Source organism: Onychomys torridus, chromosome 7 (genome assembly GCF_903995425.1).
Source record: "Onychomys torridus chromosome 7, mOncTor1.1, whole genome shotgun sequence".
Classification (NCBI taxonomy): domain Eukaryota; kingdom Metazoa; phylum Chordata; class Mammalia; order Rodentia; family Cricetidae; genus Onychomys; species Onychomys torridus.
The window spans coordinates 99,260,542-99,278,085 of record NC_050449.1 but is presented as its reverse complement, the minus strand read 5'-3'; the positions used below and the strand labels follow the sequence as shown (position 1 = coordinate 99,278,085).

The following is a 17,544-nucleotide window of genomic DNA, read 5'->3' as shown; positions in this document are numbered from 1 at the left end:
GGAGCTGCCATCCAGCCCTCCATGCAATAACAAACATGAGCTAGCTTTGGAGTGCAGCTAATAAGCTGTGTGCCACGATGGGAGGCTGCATTCTGCCCTGACTTGAGGAGGGAACAGCCTCCCCCACTCTTCCCTATTGTAAAGCCACAGGAGCCTGTGGACTGAATGCCAAAGCCAGCAACAGGGCTGGGAAGGAGGAGCTGGGGACCAAGACAGATGTTCTTACTCTTCCGGTGCCTCTGCAACTAGCTAAAGGCAGGCATCAAGCCTGTCCCTACCGCAGATTACACAATGTCTTCAGTCCCTCGTCTCCCAGGAAGTAGCCTCTTAACAGAGAAACAAACAAGCCTCTTGTCTCCAAAGCCCCAAGTGGCAGGGGCTCAGGCTGTTCTGAACTTGACTGTGGCTGAAAGGGTTGCCCATGAATGCCCTTATAGAGAGAAGGATGACAAATCCACTCTGGACCAAGACTGTGTGGTAGCTAGATGTGCTTGCTGCAAACACTGATGTGCAGAGGGTGGTCTGGGTGGAAACAAACAAGCATCCTCTTGGAAGCAGGGACTGCAGAAGGCACGCAAGGGGACTTGCTCTGTACCTTCCCGACAAACTGGGTTTGGGATCCCATGGGAGGACCAACCCTAGGGAAAATATAACTATAATTCAGTCTATTCCTACAAACAATAGCTGGCCTGCCTGGCAAAGAAGGCCACTGAAAGCCCCAAAGCAGCCAGGCCTGGCCCATAGCACAGAAGCATGCCCTAGTAATCCCACCTTTCCCACCAGTGTGGAACTGGACACTACCTCAGAAGCCCATCCAGCAGAGAACTGCCAGGATTTAGCAGGACAGGGGTGGTTAAAGGTATTTAATCCCCAAATCAAACAAAAACCCTTGGCCTTGTTGAATGATACCGGCAGGGCTCAGAGACCTGAACATTTAGCAAACTCAACTGCCAAGGAGCCCCAAAGCAGCAGAGCTTGTAGGGCCTGGTTCTTCTTGCTTAAATTTCAAGTCTTAGATTAGCACCCTAGCAGTCTCTATTTGCCATAGGAACCTGACTGTGACATCACAGCATGGCTGGGGCTAGCCTGAAGCATTGCACGCTAGGGAAAAAAAGTTGGAGCAAGAATTTGCAAGAATTTCATGGCTTGGTATTTTTAAAAAGCAGCAAGATGTGAAACTGGAGTCAAAAATAACTCTGCTGTTGGCTTCTGAAACAAAACCACCAAGTCACTGGCTAAGTTTGTGCTGGGTTGCTCACAGAAGCCTCCCAGGCTCCTAGGTCACTGGCCACACCTCCACGCTCCACCCCATCTCCTGAAGAGACCCAGGGCCTCAAATGCTCAGGGGGGTAGCTAGCCCCTGCCCAGCAATTCTTGATGATTCTCAGAGTCCATAGAGGAACATAGGGGAGCCGTGGGGGCAGTAAGCTTGACCAGGACTCTACCTGCCTGCTAGCTAGCTTTTCAGCATCTACAGGATACAAGAGGAAAGGGCATGCAGGTCAGAGCCTGTGCTGGTGTCCCTCAGTATCTGACATCAAGCAAGTAGGTCTGGCAGCCCTAACGTCTGGTTGAAGTCCTTCAGATCTTGCCATGAGGGCTATAAACCTGGCGTGATGGCAGAGCAGATTTTGAAAGGCCGCATGGGAAGACCTGGCTCTATCAGAGATGCTGATGTTACTGACCACCTCACAAGACTGAAAGGTGGACACCATGTAGCAGCACAGTGGTTATGTCTATGCTTGTGAAGGGTAACATGGGAAGTGTGGTGGCCAGTGGAACAGAAACAGCAGGAATGGACACTCCACAGGCCTCTATCTGCTGGACTAGAAGCTCCACCCTATAGAAAGCCTTAAGAAGCAAAGCCCAACCAGCGCAGCCAGGCCTTTTTGCCCTTCTCCTGGCTTTTCTGTACACCCTACAGCCTTCTGGGGTAGAGCCAGCTTGTGAGCAGAGGACTCAGGCAGGCTCAGCAAGAGAGTGATGTGAGTGGCCACAGGACAGGTAAGTGTTGGGTGTGGAGGTGATGAGGTTGAAGATGAGCTCATAGCGAAGTCCCCTGGAGAGACAGAGGAGGCAGAGGCAGGCGGGTCTCTATGAGCTGATTGCCAGCCAGCCAAGGCTACATATTGAAACCTTGTCTTTAAAAAAAAAAAAAAAAAAAAAGACATTTTCAGGGCTAGAGAAATGGCTCAGCCGTTAAGAGGCTAGCTGCTCTCCCAGAGGGCCTGAGTTTGGTTCTCAGTACCCACCTGGCAGCTCACAACCATCTCTAACTCTAGTTCCAGAGGATCTGACACCTTTTCAGGGCCTCCATGGGCACCAGACATACGTACATGCAGACAAAACACCCATACACATAAAATAAAATTAAATAAATCTTAAGAAAAAACGAACACCCACATTTTCCCCAAGCCAGTTACTGTTGGCGTCTAAAACAAAAACCACTAAGCTGCTGGATGGCCCCACACAGCGCTTCTCACAGCGGCCTCCTGGGCTACTGTGTAACTCGATTTAAAGAAAGACTATCATGAGAAACGTACATCTTTGAAGCCCTTCGTTCTTGGTCCTGAATGCCTTAGCCCAGGTTCAAAGACCTATCCCTAAATTTCAACAGCCTCAGCCCAATCTCTCATGCTCCCTCTACAAGCCAGACAGACACTGGCATTTCCCTGGAAGCTCACAGGATTTCTGGTCTCGAATGTCCACTTCTGCTGTGCCCATGCTATGGGCTATCTCAGGTCTTCCTCACAGTGCCTCAGACAACACTGGACGCACTGCTGCTGGTCTTTACCACACATCTGCCCCAGTCCAGTTTACCAGTTAACCAAGGACCGCAGCAGGTCTGACTATCTCCATTCATAAAAGAGGAAACTGAGGCCACAGGAATGGTACCAACTGTCCAAGATACTCAGATCGCCTCCAAATCCAGGAGAGTAGATGTGCTGAGGTATCTGACAGGCAGGCAGCTCATTCAGTGAGAATATCCATGAATCCCAAGAGGGAACTACTCCTCTCCATACTTGGTGGGCATGAATAAAGCTGAAGAATCCCGGCTACTCTGAGCAGGGATGGCATCCAGTTGGGATCAGATTCTCCATGAACTCAGCAGAGGAACAAGAGAAGCCTCAAGTAGCAGCCTCACAGGAGCAGTAAGGACAAGGTCTCTCCTACACTGAGAGCACGCGCCATGGTAAGTGTGTGTGTGTGTGTGTGTGTGTGTGTGTGTGTGTGTGTGTGTGTGTGCGCGCTCGCGCTTTCTCTGCAGGTGGCCTCAGGGGCTACCCTTTGGGCTCTGCAGTCAGAGCCCAGAGCAAGGACTGTGGCTTTGTCCTTCAGGAAGGTCAAGTTTGCTCTACAGGAAGTCTCTGGTGGGCAGCAGTGGGAATGGAAGTCAGTGTACCGTGAATTCTGGACAAGCACTCCTACTGAGCTATGTGCCAGCATTTTTGATGAAAACTCTCTTAACCGCTGAGCCATCTCTCCAGCCCTAAACTTCTTCTTTTAAAAATTAGTCATTACTGAGGAAAGGGGCACAGAGTCCACGGCATGTGTGTGGAGGTCAGAGGACTCTGAGAAGTGAGTTTTCTCCTCTCACCTTTACGTGAGTTCCAGGGACCCAAGAGTTCCAGGTGTGCACAGGAGTGCTTCACTGGATGAGCCATCCTGCTGGTTCCATGGGAAACTTCTCAATCAAGACACCCCAAAATTCCACCCACACTGTTTAGCAAGGGGTTGAGGGGATGCTCTGCCTACGTACGTTAAGATCAGGACCACCTGCTTCTTGCCCAAGCCAGGGGCTGGGTAGATTCAGGGACACAAGCCATAGGAAGGCCTTATCAGCACCTGGTAAGATGCTGACTACTGGCAAGCCTGAGGTGAAGTCAAGTGAAGGCTGTAAAGGGAAGCCTTGGAAGAGCTGAGGCCTCAGCTAAGCATCAGGAGCATGTTCTCAGGGACTTTCCATCGAAAACGACCGGAGGAGACCCGAAAGGTCAGGCCAATCTGAAGACTGCCTATTGGGATTACAGACAGCAGGAGACAGGCAAAGGCCCATGCCTCGCAAGGTCATTTCAAGTTATGTTCCTCTTTTTTCCTCTTATAAATGCCATGCACACATACTCCTTTCTGAGACAGGGTTTGTGTAGCCCTGGCTGTCTTGGAACTCACTCTGTAGACCAGCTAGCGTCAAACTCACAGAGATCCACCTGCCTCTGCCTCCCCAGTGCTGGAACTAAAGGGGTGTACTACTGCACCTAGCTCATAAATGCACTTTTGAAAAGTAATGCAAGTAATGCATGCACTTTATAAAAACAGGGGTTTCTCCAAAAGGTAAAACCAGCACAACACAAATGCGTGTACAGTCATATGTGTGTGTGTGTGTGTGTGTGCGCGCGCGCAAGAGCGGGTGAGCATGTGTGTGTGTGTGTGTGTGTTAAAGAACTGATTTTTGATGTTGCACAAACCCCAAGGGCAGTTGGAATTCTGACAGATCTGCAAGGCCTCTAGGCCCTAGGGGGACCACTTGCTTGCTGGGGAGACTAGATGCCTCACAGTTTGCTGATCTCACCACCTGCTTCCTTGACCTGCAGTGAAATCTAGCTCCAAGGTTTTAGGGAGTTGCTCCCCAGGAGCAAGCCTGTGACAGCTCTGCCTCTTGCTTAAGTCCTGGTCTCTCTGTTGTGTCTCTGTCTCACTCCCACATCCCTCATGCTTCTGCTGGCTCAGGCTCCAGCTCTGCTCTGTTCAGTGTCCAATCACTCCTGGGCTGCTCTTCTCTAACTCCCACCAGAGGACCCAAGGTGTCCATGCCTTGGCTGCCTGTGCTTCTTATACATGGCTCCTAGCTTTCTCAATGGCCCCAGGTGCCCGCTCCCCCTTAAAGCCTGGCTCCAGCATCTAATCCAGTCAAGGAGACTTCTCAGGAGCGGGACCGGGTTTCACATAGGAACTAACACAGAATGGGCTCAGTGAATGTGTGTGCACAGGAGAACCATCACTTCTGTGTAAGGGCTGAGCAATGGCTCTCTTGGGCAGAAGAAGGTCTAGCTTCAGGAGGCAGTAGGAGACTGGGAGGAAGGCCTTGTGGTACTGTCATACAGAAGGCCCTGTCCCCAGCAAGCCTAGTGAAGTAGCAGTGGCAGCACTGGGTGGCTCCTAACACAGCAGGAACACACCTGGGCACTGCTGGACACTGCTTGATGACACAGTTTATATTCCCAGAGGCCTGGAGAGTGGGTGCTGGTAAGAGCATGGCATCCCAGGCTTGGAGATCAGGGCACAGGAGGCTTAAGTTGTCCCCAGATCACCAGTTAAGGCTGCAGTGAAGTCAGACACACACTGAGCCCCAAGGGGGACTGCTCAGATTTCTGACTTCAGGACTGCTCCTTCTAGAAAGACTGCTGGGTGAGGGTGTCACCCTAGAGAGCTGAGATTTTGTACCTGTCCCTTACAGTGGTGGCAGACAGACCACAAACATCCACAGAGGTGGTCTTGCTCCCTTGAGCTGTCCACCCACACACCCAGACTGTTAAAGAATGTAGGCTTTTGTTTATTTCTATTTTTCTGGTATTTTGAGAAACCATTTGGCCGTGTAGCCCAGGCTGGCCTTACAGTGCTGATCCTCTTGCCGCAGCATTTCAAGGATAGTCAGTGTGAACTAGGAATTCATCTTTAAGAACTAGGGAGGTGGTGCACACACCTTTGATCCCAGCACTTGGGAAGCAGAAGCAGGCGGATCTCTGTGAGTTCAAGGCCAGCCTGGGCTACAGCACAAGTTCCAGGACAGTCAAGACTATACAGAGAAACCCTGTCTCAAAAAACCAAAAAAGAACTAGTCCTTTGTAACATAGCATGAGAAGACACGTGACTCACTCGGGACTCATCCCTGTCCACTGTCTACTGCAGTGGCTCTCCCTGGAAGGATGTTCTGTAGGATAGACGTGTAAGGGACCCAAGAAGGCCATCTCCCTCTAGGAGACCACACAGAAGTAGACTTCCATGAAGAGAAGCAAAGGGCAGTAAGTGTGCTCAGAGCACACAACACATGATTCACATGGCCCTCACTCAAGCAGGAGCCAGTGCTGAGGTGGCCAGAGCACAGAGGGCTTTAAGACTAAGTACACAGTGTTGGGGATTCAGCTCAGTGATAGAGTACTTGCCTAGCAAGCGCAAGGCCCTGGGTTCGATCCTCAGCTCAAAAAAAAAAAAAAAAAAAAAGACTAAATACACAGTGAGGAATAGCTGCTGAGGGTAGACCCAAGGCCAGAACTCACAGATGAAACAGGGAGCCTGGCTCAACAAGCCACTTGGAAGGAAGGCAGCAGTGGCTACCTGGCCTTAGGCTCAGGAGAGGGCTGGTTCAGTTTGGACTAGGTCTAGAAAACAACCAATGACCAAGCCTCCCAAGAGCATCTGGAGTAACCCAATGGGCCTTGTACAAAGTTGGGCTGAGTCTATGGCCCTGTGTAGGGCTTCATGGAACCCAAGCTTCCTCAGGACATACTGGCTTCGAGGGGAACGCTTTTCACATCATGGCACTAAGGAACATAAGATAAGAGCACTGTGGATTTGCAGAGGCCAAACACTCTCAGGTAGGACAAGGGTGTCACAGGGCATCCACTCAGCTGCAGGCCCCTTCTGCTCTGTGCTACGAGTTCCTTACAAAGCTACTATCATACTCCTGACTGCTAACACAAAACAAAGCCTTCCATGTACACCCCTAAATCAGCAAGCAGCAGGAAATGTTTTCAATGTTATGCTCCTGTATTTTTAGCCACCTTCTCGGACTTAATTTCCAATTTTATCCTGTAAAGGCCTAATGACTCTACCTCCTCTGACCTCTCACTTGAAGAGGCTGTGAAGCACATGAGGCAGTTTCTGTCAGGCCTGAAGTGGGTTTTTCATCTTAAAGACTCTGCACGCTGCTCACATCTCTTCGAGCAGGCTTTCTTCACAGGGGGTTAACAGGCTTTCAGAGTGTCTGTACATTGTGCTCTGGAGTCCCACAACCCTGATGCCCACCTCTCCCTTGGATGCTTCCTTCCACCCGTGGGCTCAAGGCTGATGTTGCACCGGGGATGAGACACAATGTGGAATAGCTTTTCTCACTTAACCCAAGGTCCAGAGTCAGGCAAAGGCTTGGGCTCCATTTCTACCAGCTGTCCTTCGCATCCCTCTGTAGAGCTGGACTGGGGACCGCATCTCCTCTCCCTGCTTTTATAACCCTTCCTAGCCTACCATGTGTCCCCCCCCCACAGCCTCATTAGGCACAAGCCAGCATGGGCCACGGGGGTCTGTGGAGTCCCTGCCTGGCAGCTAAAGCCAAGGCACCAGGGGGACAGAGACTCTCTCAGCACTGCCCTGCCCACTGCGCCACAGTCAGCTGCCCTGGGATCTGCGCGGTCCCTCCAGACCACAGGCAGGCTGCTCTTCTGTCAGGCCTCCCTCAGAGGTGATGCTCCTCTGGGCATCCTCCAGTGCAGCTGCTACCTCATGCCAGGATTATTTGTTCATACTGAAGCTGCTATACTATAAATTCCAAGTTGCCAGTGTCAGTTAAGCTCTGGAGAGTAGGACCCACATTTTCCTCACCGATGAAGATCATGGGCAGGACCACAGTAAATACTCAGCAGATACCTAGAATCAGGCATGAGCCAAACTCTGCAGAGATTCAAATCTGCTAACCCTTACCACACACATGGAGCCAAGCGCCCAGACCACTGGTGCATTACAGGTCAAGGCACCAGAGTTTAGAGAACTAAAGGGGTTTTTCCAAGGACACCTAGGGAATAAAAAATGACACTGAGTCCAAACTCAGGCTTGCAGAAACTCGAACTCACTAATCCCAGCATTCTGGAAGGTGGGAATGGGATGGATGGACAGTGCTTCTCTCAAGGAACCATTGTGGCTTCAGCCATAGCTGGTGGGCAAACTTTGGCAGAAACCTGTATGGTGATTTTGGAGTCTGGTGGTTTCAGCTTACACAGCTCCAACAGCCAGGATCCCGGGAAAGCCACTGATACTTCAATAATGTAGGTTGGAAAACAGGTCCATTCTCTATCTCTTTTCTTTCTCTCCCTCCTCCCCGTTCACACACATAGAAACACTCACACTACACAGCCTTGGCCAGCCTGGAACTTAATATATAGATCAAGCCAGCCTCAAACTCAGAAACTCCCACCTGCCTCTACTTCCCCAGTGCTAAAATCAAAGGTGTAAGCCTCTGTACTAGCCTTATGTCAACTTGTCACACATTAGAGTCATCCAAGAAGAGAGAACCTCCATTAAGAAAATGCTTCCGGTTGGGTAGTGGTGGCACAAACCTTTGATCCCAGCACTCAGTAGGCAGAGGCAGGTAGATCTCTGAGTTCAAAGCCAGTCTGGTCTATAGAGCGAGTTCCAGGATGGTCCCTGCTACAAAGAGAAACCCTGTCTTGAAAACCAACAGAAAATGCTTCTGTAAGATCAGGCAGCAGGCAAGCCTGTAGGGCATTTTCTTAATTAGTGTTTGATGGGGGAGGCACAGTCCACTGTGGGTGGTGCCATGTGGGAAGCCAGCTCCCACTTTTACTCAGAGCACTCTTGAGGAGAGAGGGATGAGAAACTTGTAGAGAGAATGATAGTGGAGATTAAGACAGACAGAAACACAAACAATGCCAAGGGGTGGGGCAAAAGACCTTCCCCCCCACCCCCAGATCAAAGCACACCACACAACACCTGGTAACCACACGTGGTCTAGCCATCCTCTTAGGTAACCCTGCTGGGTAAAGCAAGCTCAGATCTCACTAGGAAACCTTTGTGGGTTCCCGAAGTACCACCACTGAGCTGGTGATCCTGGATTCTATAAGAAAGCAGGCTGAACAAACCAGTAAGCAGTTCCCCTTCATGGCATTAGTACCTGCCTTCAGGTTCCTGCCCTGTTTGAGTTCCTGTCCTGACTTCCTCTAATGACGGACTACAATGTGAAAGTATAAGCCAAATGAACCCTTTCCTCCAACTTGTTTTTAGTCATGGTGTTTCATTACAGCAACAGAAAACATAACCAAGACAGCCACCATTCTTTTGACCCAGTGAGGAACACACTGAGTTCATGAGGAACACAAAGGCACTGTGAGCTTCTATTTTTAAAAACCTAGTACTTGCTGGGCACAGTCTGTCTCTCTGTCTCTGTCACACACACACACACACACACACACACACACACACACACACACCTCTAACACAGGAGGCTGGGGTAAGAAGATTTCCAGTTCAAGGTCAGCCTAGGCTACACAAAATGACCCTCACTAAAACAAAATAAAACTCAGTACCTGCCAACCAACATCAAATGATTCAAACGCTAGAGTAATGCAGTAGTGTGTGTGTGTGTGTATGTGTGTGTGTGTGTGTGTGTGTGTGTGTGTGTGTACACGCACACACACACCCTACCTGTGTGAGGACGTCCAGCTGGCTCACAATGTGCTCCAGTGTGCTGGTCAGCGTCTGGGGCATATTGACAGGCTCTTGGGGCTGGCCTTGCACTGACTCCAGACTCTTGTCTCTGCCTGGTGGGCCATGCAAATCCATTTCTGGCTAAAGACAGAAAGAGAACAGGGGTTGGAGATTTAGCTCAGTGGTAGAGTGCTTGCCTAGCAAGTGCAAGGCCCTGGGTTTGATCCTCAGCTAAAAAAAAAAAAGAAAGAAAGAAAGAGAACAGTCCCTCAGTCTATTTAGTACTTGAGGAAACAAGGAGGGAGATCATCTTCAAAGACAGATGATCTGAGAAATCAGGAAACTTGAGGAAATGGCTTCTAAGTGTCAGCAGGAAAGAGCAGTGACAGGGAACAAAGCCTCCAACACACCGAGATTCACACATCCATCTTTCACGGCAGAGACCGAGAAGTGGAGTCGAGTGCCCAGCAGTCCAGAGGAGATAGGGTCTAGGCAAAGGGGCAGGTGGACCAAGCGCCCTCAGAGTACTACTCCCAGAGGTCCTCGGGAAGGCTGGTCCATCCTCACCCCTCACTCTCAGGCATTATCCAGCATGCATCTTGGAGGAGCCAGAGACATAAAGACTGCATGGCCCTGAAGTCACCTCTTCTCTGAGATAGCAGTATAACTTCAAGTCCACCCTCCCAATACTGGCTGCCCCAGGCTTCACTAATGCCTTCCTGAGGGCCCAGCAGCTGTGGCCCAGAAATGAGAAGGGATGTTCCAGATCCTTCCCTGCCCCAGATCCCCTGGAAAAACAAAGATCTCTGTGTGACTGTTCTGCCCAAATGGCTGGCAAGAGCCAGAACCCACAGGACAGGCACAGCTGGCTTGTTTCAGACAGGACTCCAGGAACGGGAGGCACTTGGGTTTTTATGATTTGAAGGGTCACTGAGCCCCTCTATACTCAGATGCAGGCTTCTCCTGTCCCAGGAAGCAGCCTGCATGTGTTGAGCAGGAGGATTCCCTGAGCATGGTGCCTGGGGGCAGGTTAACAGATACCACAGTTCCAATGGCTGTAGCTCCACTGTGTGCTAGTGACAGCCAGTGTTCCGGGCCACCCCTAAGTTTTGGTGACCCACAAATGTCTAATGGACATTCCAGATGTACCCAGTCATGTCACCCTCAGGGTGTCCATCCAGTCTACCTCCTACCATGCCCCTCTCTTGTCTCAGTGCCTTGGCATTCACAACATATTTTCCTCTCCATGGGTGCTTTCCCTACACTTCTCCCTCTGCTAGAAGTACACTGCCCTCCCCATCAGGAACTCCTCTGCTCCTGCATACCTGGACCTCCTTCTTCCAGCCCTGTTCCTCTCACTTTGTCTCAGAACAAGGGCTGGAACACAGACACATCAATCAATGCTGGCTTCTCTACGGCCTGGCCACGGATCTGTTGCCTCTCCTGCCTGTTCCCATCACTTCTTTCCCCACAAACCCAGGACATCACTAGGCTCAAGGCTTGTGAACCACCTATGCACCACAGAGCCAAGCCTACTCTAGCCAGAAGCTGCCTACCTCCCAGAGCCACAGGCAGTGGAGTATACTGGGTACACCTGGGACTCACCTAGGATACCCCCAGCCCTGACCATACTGGGATGCCTGTGGACCCACGGTCAGCAGCTGGCTGCTTACATCTCCTCTCAATGTCTTCCCTCCTTGACTAATCCACAGCAACCCAGCCCTGGCAGATGCTCACCTGGACTACAGCCCAGACTTGAAAAGAAGGGACCCAGGAGAGGACCCCAAGTGACAAAGGAAGAACACAAGGACAATTTAGCGTGAGGAACTTACCTGCACATTTTCCTTTACCAAGAGTCCTGATCGCATAAACCACAAACTCTCAAGGACATACTGATGTGAACTTGAAAAATGACAGATCTGGTGGCCAAAGAACTTGAGTGTGAGACGTGAGCCGGAGGGACATTCTGGAGGAATCAGTGCCATGCCCACAGGCCCATGTTGACATGTCTGCTGGCTGATATGGCCATTTCCTAAGCTCTCCTAGTCCTTCCAGGGACCAAGCACTTTGGATCTCAATGCCCACCCAGGAGCTCAGTCCAAACGGTAACACTTCAGAAGTCTGCCAGCCTTGCCAAGAAAGCTGGGGTCTACCACAGTGATCCCTAGGCCCAGGCAGTTCTGTCACTGGTGAGGAATGAGAAGCCAGAGAGGCCTTGGTTTCCTCACTGACCTCTACCACTGCCTCTACCTCATCATCTGTAAAATGGAGTCAATGACTGAACTCATCTGAAGTCACCAGCAAGCCTTGAGAAATGTTCTCAGTCCTGTACCCTCTCCTTCCAGACAGACACACTCTTCCCTAGGCACTGAGTTCCGTGGCTCTACCAGAAAAGACTGCTGAGAGAATGTTACAGGCTTCCTGTCCTGACAGCGGGCCTCTACATGGGGACGGCCAGCCTGTGCTGACGGCTGCCCGGGAAGGAGGGAATGGAAATTCTGAGTGTTTCTGCAGAACAGCCCAGAAGCTGCCAGTGCTGAACTGGGCTTCTGGAAACAGTGGATGATGAGGTGGGGGTGGGGAGTGAGCGCCAACTTTAGCAATCTCCCTCTGAGCCAAAGCTGAGCAGATCCAAGGGAGCAGTAAGGACAAGAGCCATAGTGCTCCAAGCAGAAGTGTGTTCCCATGGATACCATGCTTTCACATGGGCTCTCTTCATGTCACAGCAAAGGAAACTGAGGAGAGAAATGCAATCCCAGCACCTGGAGGCTAAGACAAGAGGCTGAGAACTCCAGGGTAGCCTGGGCTACATATGGAGATTGGGGTGGTGGGGAGACGGCTTAGTGGGGACAAGTGTTTGCTGAGTTCAATCCCAAACCCACATCGGGAGGAAAGAACCAATGACCAGAAGTTGTCCTCTAACCTCCATGTACATACTAGTGTGCCTGGTACCCACAGACTAGTGCGCACATACACATTCAATAATAATAAATAAAATTTTAATTAAAAAAATAGAAAACAAAAGGAAAAATTTTTTTTAAAAATCTGGGGTTTCAGGAAGCTGAGCATGGTATCTGTAACCCCAGCACTTGGGAAGCTGAGACAAGAGGATCACATGTGAGGCCAGCCTGGCTATACAGTGAATTTATGGCCACAGTCTAGGTCATCCTGTCTCAAAAGAACAAAGCCCCAGCATCCCAGCACTGCAGGCTGACTGGGCTGGTTACTGCTGTTCACCTGACACCATTGTAGGACCTGATTTAATGCCACCTCACTAAATCATGAGGATCCTTCACAGTAGGGATTATTTTATTATTTTGCAGTCAGAAGACACTCAGGCTAAGTGTTCTCCCAGGAAAGATCACCCTGGCAGGTTATGGGACCTGGCTCAAAATCATCTGGCTGGGGTCTAACCTCATGGCACAAACGTGTCAGGCAGCCTGTGACAGGTGACAGGTCATACTGGGTGTCAGGCAGCCTGTGACAGGTGACAGGTCATACTGATGCAGCTGGACTTCCATGTGCATTTTCTCTTCAGTGTCTCTGTGGAGGCCACTAGCTCTCCTGAGCCTAACAGTTTCTGTATCACTGCTCCTCCGTCTGACCTGGAATGCCTGCCCAGCAGAGAGCATAGACCCTCCACAAATATTTGAAGCCTCAAAGGGCCCAACCCACAGGCACAGTGAAATTCCCGTGACAAAACCTCTTGAGTGTCTGCACTGCAGCAAAGGGCCATGGCCCTGCCCCAAGCCCTGTGGTCACTCACCTGCACTCTAGCATCGAGAGCTGTGGCACTTCCTGTGAAGCCTGGTGAACAGGCAAAAGCAGACCTGGGAGACTAAGTGCCCTGGTGAGAAGCAGGCAGGCCTGAGTGATGCTGAGGGCAGAGTGAGCACAGCAACACTAGAGGAAAGACCACGCCAGTTTCCAGCAAAGCATCCTGGGGCTCTAGTGGCTACCAGGTGTGATCCTTATTCCTGGAGGCATCAGGGACACAGCTTTGGTCATGTCTGTGAGGTGTTTCCACAGGTTTAACCAAGGAGGAGTGGCCCACCCTGAATGTGGGCAACAGCATCCCACAGGTTGGGGTCCCAGACTGAACAGGGAGAACTGAGCGGAACAGTGGCATCCACCGTCTCTTTCCGCTTCCTGACCTGCAGACACAGTCTGACCGGCCACCTCATGCTCTGCACCTTGCCTACCCCACATGATGGACTGTATCCTCTCAAACTGTGAGCCAAAATAAACCCCTCTTTCCTTCACCTGCTCTGATAGGTACTTTTCCACAGCAGGAGAAAAACTAACACATCCAGTGTATCATAAGCAAACTGCCAACTAAAACCAGCCCATAGGTACAGCTCCACACTATGCCACTTACATCAAATATTTTAATACCAAAACCACAAGAAAGATGAATCTCCAGACTTATCTACTTAACTTCATGAAAATTCCCCTTGGGACCCATAGGTGACCCTTCTCACACCTGGAGGGGGATCCTAGGCTCTCACAGGATGTTCACAGGATGCCTGCCTGGGTTTCTGTTTCTTCAGTCACCTCCCTGTCAGGTGTCACCATGGGCTCCGCCCTTCACACACAGCAGGAACAGCATTAAAGTCTCTAGCTGTGGCTGATGCTCAGTCACCCAGGCACACGAGGAATCAAAGCATGAAATTTCATTAAAAACAGATCTGGACAGTCTGTAGGTCTTCCGTGCCACAGCAATCACTCTGGGCTGATCTCCTACCTGGTCAGCTGGCTACACAATGGGCCTAGGACACTGGGAGTTGGGGCCAGGGAGCATGAATCCCACCCTACAAGAAAAGAAGGGACAATCTAAAAGAATCAAGTTTTTTTTTTTTTTTTTTTTTTTTTTTTTTTTTTTTTTTAACTCTTCCAGAGAATCTGAGTTCTGTTCCTAGCACCCACATTGTGGCTAAGATGTCTCTAATTCTAGCTCCAGGGGCTCTGATAACCTCTTCTGATTCCCTTGGACACCAGGAATGTGGTATATATATATATGTAAAAACACTCATACACATAAATTTTTAAAAGAAAGAAAGAACCTTCCCCTCAACCTCCACAAAAGCCAAGGTTAGGGATATAGGCCTAGCATGTACGAGGCCCTCAGTTTGATCCCCATACCTACCACATAAGACTGAGCACATGCAGTTGGACAGTTACTTAAAAGCTTATCCTATTATAAGCTTTGCATTATGCCCATTATATGTTCTAGCCATACACTATAAGGAAACAGAAACGTATATCCTTAGAAAATATGTATATGAAAGTTCACAGCAGCTATTTTTTTTTTTTTTTGTAATACCAAATAGCTGAAAATAACCCAATGTTATCTATCAATAACCTCAGATAGATAAACAGACTGGTATAGCCATTCAATTGAATCCTCTTCAGCGGTAAAAGTTTTGAACTACTTATATATGTAACAACATAGATCAACCTCAAAATAATTAAGTTGAAAGAGATCAGATCAAATGAGCAAGTAATTGTATGATTCCACTTACATAAATTCTAAGTACAAACTAACTTAGACAGCAAGTCAATGAATAGGGGCCAAGGAGATGGCTGTGTACTCTAATAAAAGTTATCTGAGGGTCAGAGAACAGAATAGCCACTAGATTAGACATAGAGGGCAGAAAATGGTGGCACACACACCTTTAATCAGATCACTTGGGAGGCAGAGATCCATCTGGATCTCTGTGAGTTCAAGGCCACACTGGAAACAGCCAGGCATGGTGACACACACCTTTAGTCCCAGCACTTGAGATTTTATGTCTTGCTTGGGAAGGACACATGCCTTTAATCCCAGGAAGTGATGGAAGGAAGCAGAAAGGTATATAAGGCGTGAGGACCAGGAACTAGAGGCTTTTTAAGCTTTTAGGCTTTTAGCAACAGTTCAGCTGAGATCCATTCCAGTGAGGACTCAGAAACTTTCAGCTGAGATCCATTCCAGTGAGGACTCAGAAACTTTCAGTCTGAGGATTCGTGGAAACAGGATCTGATGAGGAGTTGTTGAGGTGAGGTTAGCTATGACTTGTTCTGCTTCTCTGATCTTTCAGAATTCACCCCAATAGCTGGCACTAGGTTTTTTTTATTAATAAGACCTTTTAAGATTTTTATTACAGAGTTGAGTGCTGGTGGTACACGCCTTTAATCCCAGCACTTGGGAGGGAGAGCCAGGCAGATCTCTATGAGTTCAAGGTCAGCCTGGTCTACAGAGTGAGGTCCAGGACATGCACCAAAACTACAGAGAAAAACCTGTCTTGAAAAAAAAAAATTGTGTCACAGATGGCTTAGTGGGTAAAGTAAAGGGCTTGGCACATAGGCACAAGGACTGGAATTTGTATTCACAAAACCCCATAAATCTTGACAGGTGTGATGGCTGGCCTATAATCCCAGTGCTCTGGAGGTGGAGACAGAATTCCAAGAGCAAGCTGGCTAGCTCAAGTAGCTGAAACAGCAAAATATAGGATCAATAGATAACTGAGTATCAACCTCTGGCCTCTACAAGCAAGTACACACACAACCGCATACACATGCACCCACACGTTTACATATTACTCACACATACATGCAAAAAAACAAAAAACAAATAAATCCACCTCATAATAGCTGTGCATGATAGTACACACCTTTAATTTGGGCAGAGGCAGAGGCAGAGGCAGAGGCAGAGGCAGAGGCAGAGGCAGAGGCAGACAGATCTCTATGAGTTCAAGGCCAGTCTGGTCTACACAGTGAGATCCTGTCTAAATCTAAACTGCCCCAGGAGCCCTCCTGTCCTGCACACACCACACTTGACATTCCATCATTGCCACTGTGCACTCAAGGTGAAAAACACCACCTCCCATAGAGCATCACTAAGGGGCTACACCGCAGGCTGATGACTCTAGTGAGAGGTCCATGAGGCTTGCCAGCAAAATGTGAATTAATTCCCACATGTGTGAGGCAGAGAACCTCATTTCAATGTAGTCTCCCCAGTGGAAGGGAGGAAGAAGCTGACTCCATAGGCAGGGTTCGCAAGCAGCCCTTAGCCACACAGGGATCCATGCAGAATCAAGCAAGAACTGCCCACAGTGGGCAAGAAGCCAGAAGCAGCTGCCGTTTGACTGGAAGATGCTGTGAGCTGAGCTGCAGGTGGGTGAATGGGTGATGATTAACATTTGCTCAAGGTATACAATTGTTCACCCTGGACCTTGTCCCCTGCCCAGCCTGCTCCTAAAATGGACAAGTGTCCAAGAACTGACCCATGGCTTCAGATGGGGCCAGAACGGGGAGGCTGAGGTGACCTAGGGCTGGGTTCTCACTCATTTTCTTCTTGCACAGCCTTGCCTGGTCACTGCCTACTTAACACATCAAAGCATATCACTGAGCTTCCAAAGACTGGCTGAGTGGGAATGGGTGGACACACACACACACACACACACACACACACACACACACACAGATACACACAGACACACAAACACACAGAGACACTTAGACACACACAGAGAGACACACTCAGACACACATGCAAACACACAGACACATACACACAGAGACATACACACATACATACACACATAGACATACAGAGACACAGATACACACACGGAGACACACATACACATTCAGACACACAGACAGACAGACACACAGACACACACAGTAGTTAAATCCTTTCACTGCAGTCTGCTCACTTAGCAAAAGGAATTCAGAAGGTGTCTCTGCCCTGACGTCAGGCTTTTGGCCACTCTCAGAAGCTAACAGTTGCCTTCATGTTTTTTGAACCTGGCCCTGGGGAGGGAATTAAAAGGCAGAGCTCACTTAGACTCAGCCTCATGCCCACGTCTCACGTGGAAGGGGCACAGCTAGCTTCTGAAATCACATATATTTGCAGAATGGATAGACTATAGCCGTATTTGTCTTGTAATTTAGGGTTCCAGCATGGAATCCAACAGGAGAAGAAACTTCTGGTACTAAACATAGCTCTGAAGCCACAAGGAATTCTGGTTTCCTAAAAGCATCTAATTATTTGGCAGTCTGGTCAATGTTTGCCCAAGGGTGAGCCTAGGATTTGCTCACAACTGCTGGCTTTCTACACTTATCAACATG

The 17,544-nt window shown here is 49.4% G+C and overlaps 1 protein-coding gene across 5 annotated transcripts in view; it reads right to left on the bottom strand.

Annotated features, from left to right (window-relative positions):
* The window catches only part of Poc1a (POC1 centriolar protein A), a 106,568-nt gene that overhangs the window by 12,591 nt on the left and 76,433 nt on the right, over window positions 1–17,544 (bottom strand). For 4 of the 5 annotated variants that reach the window (XM_036193182.1, XM_036193180.1, XM_036193181.1 and 1 more), the window contains exon 11: window positions 9,430–9,573. The exons of the other annotated variant lie outside the window; for it this stretch is intronic. In XM_036193182.1, coding sequence (XP_036049075.1) covers window positions 9,430–9,573 — 144 coding nt within the window. The remainder of the gene's footprint in view (window positions 1–9,429; window positions 9,574–17,544) is intronic. 5 annotated transcript variants of the gene reach the window in all.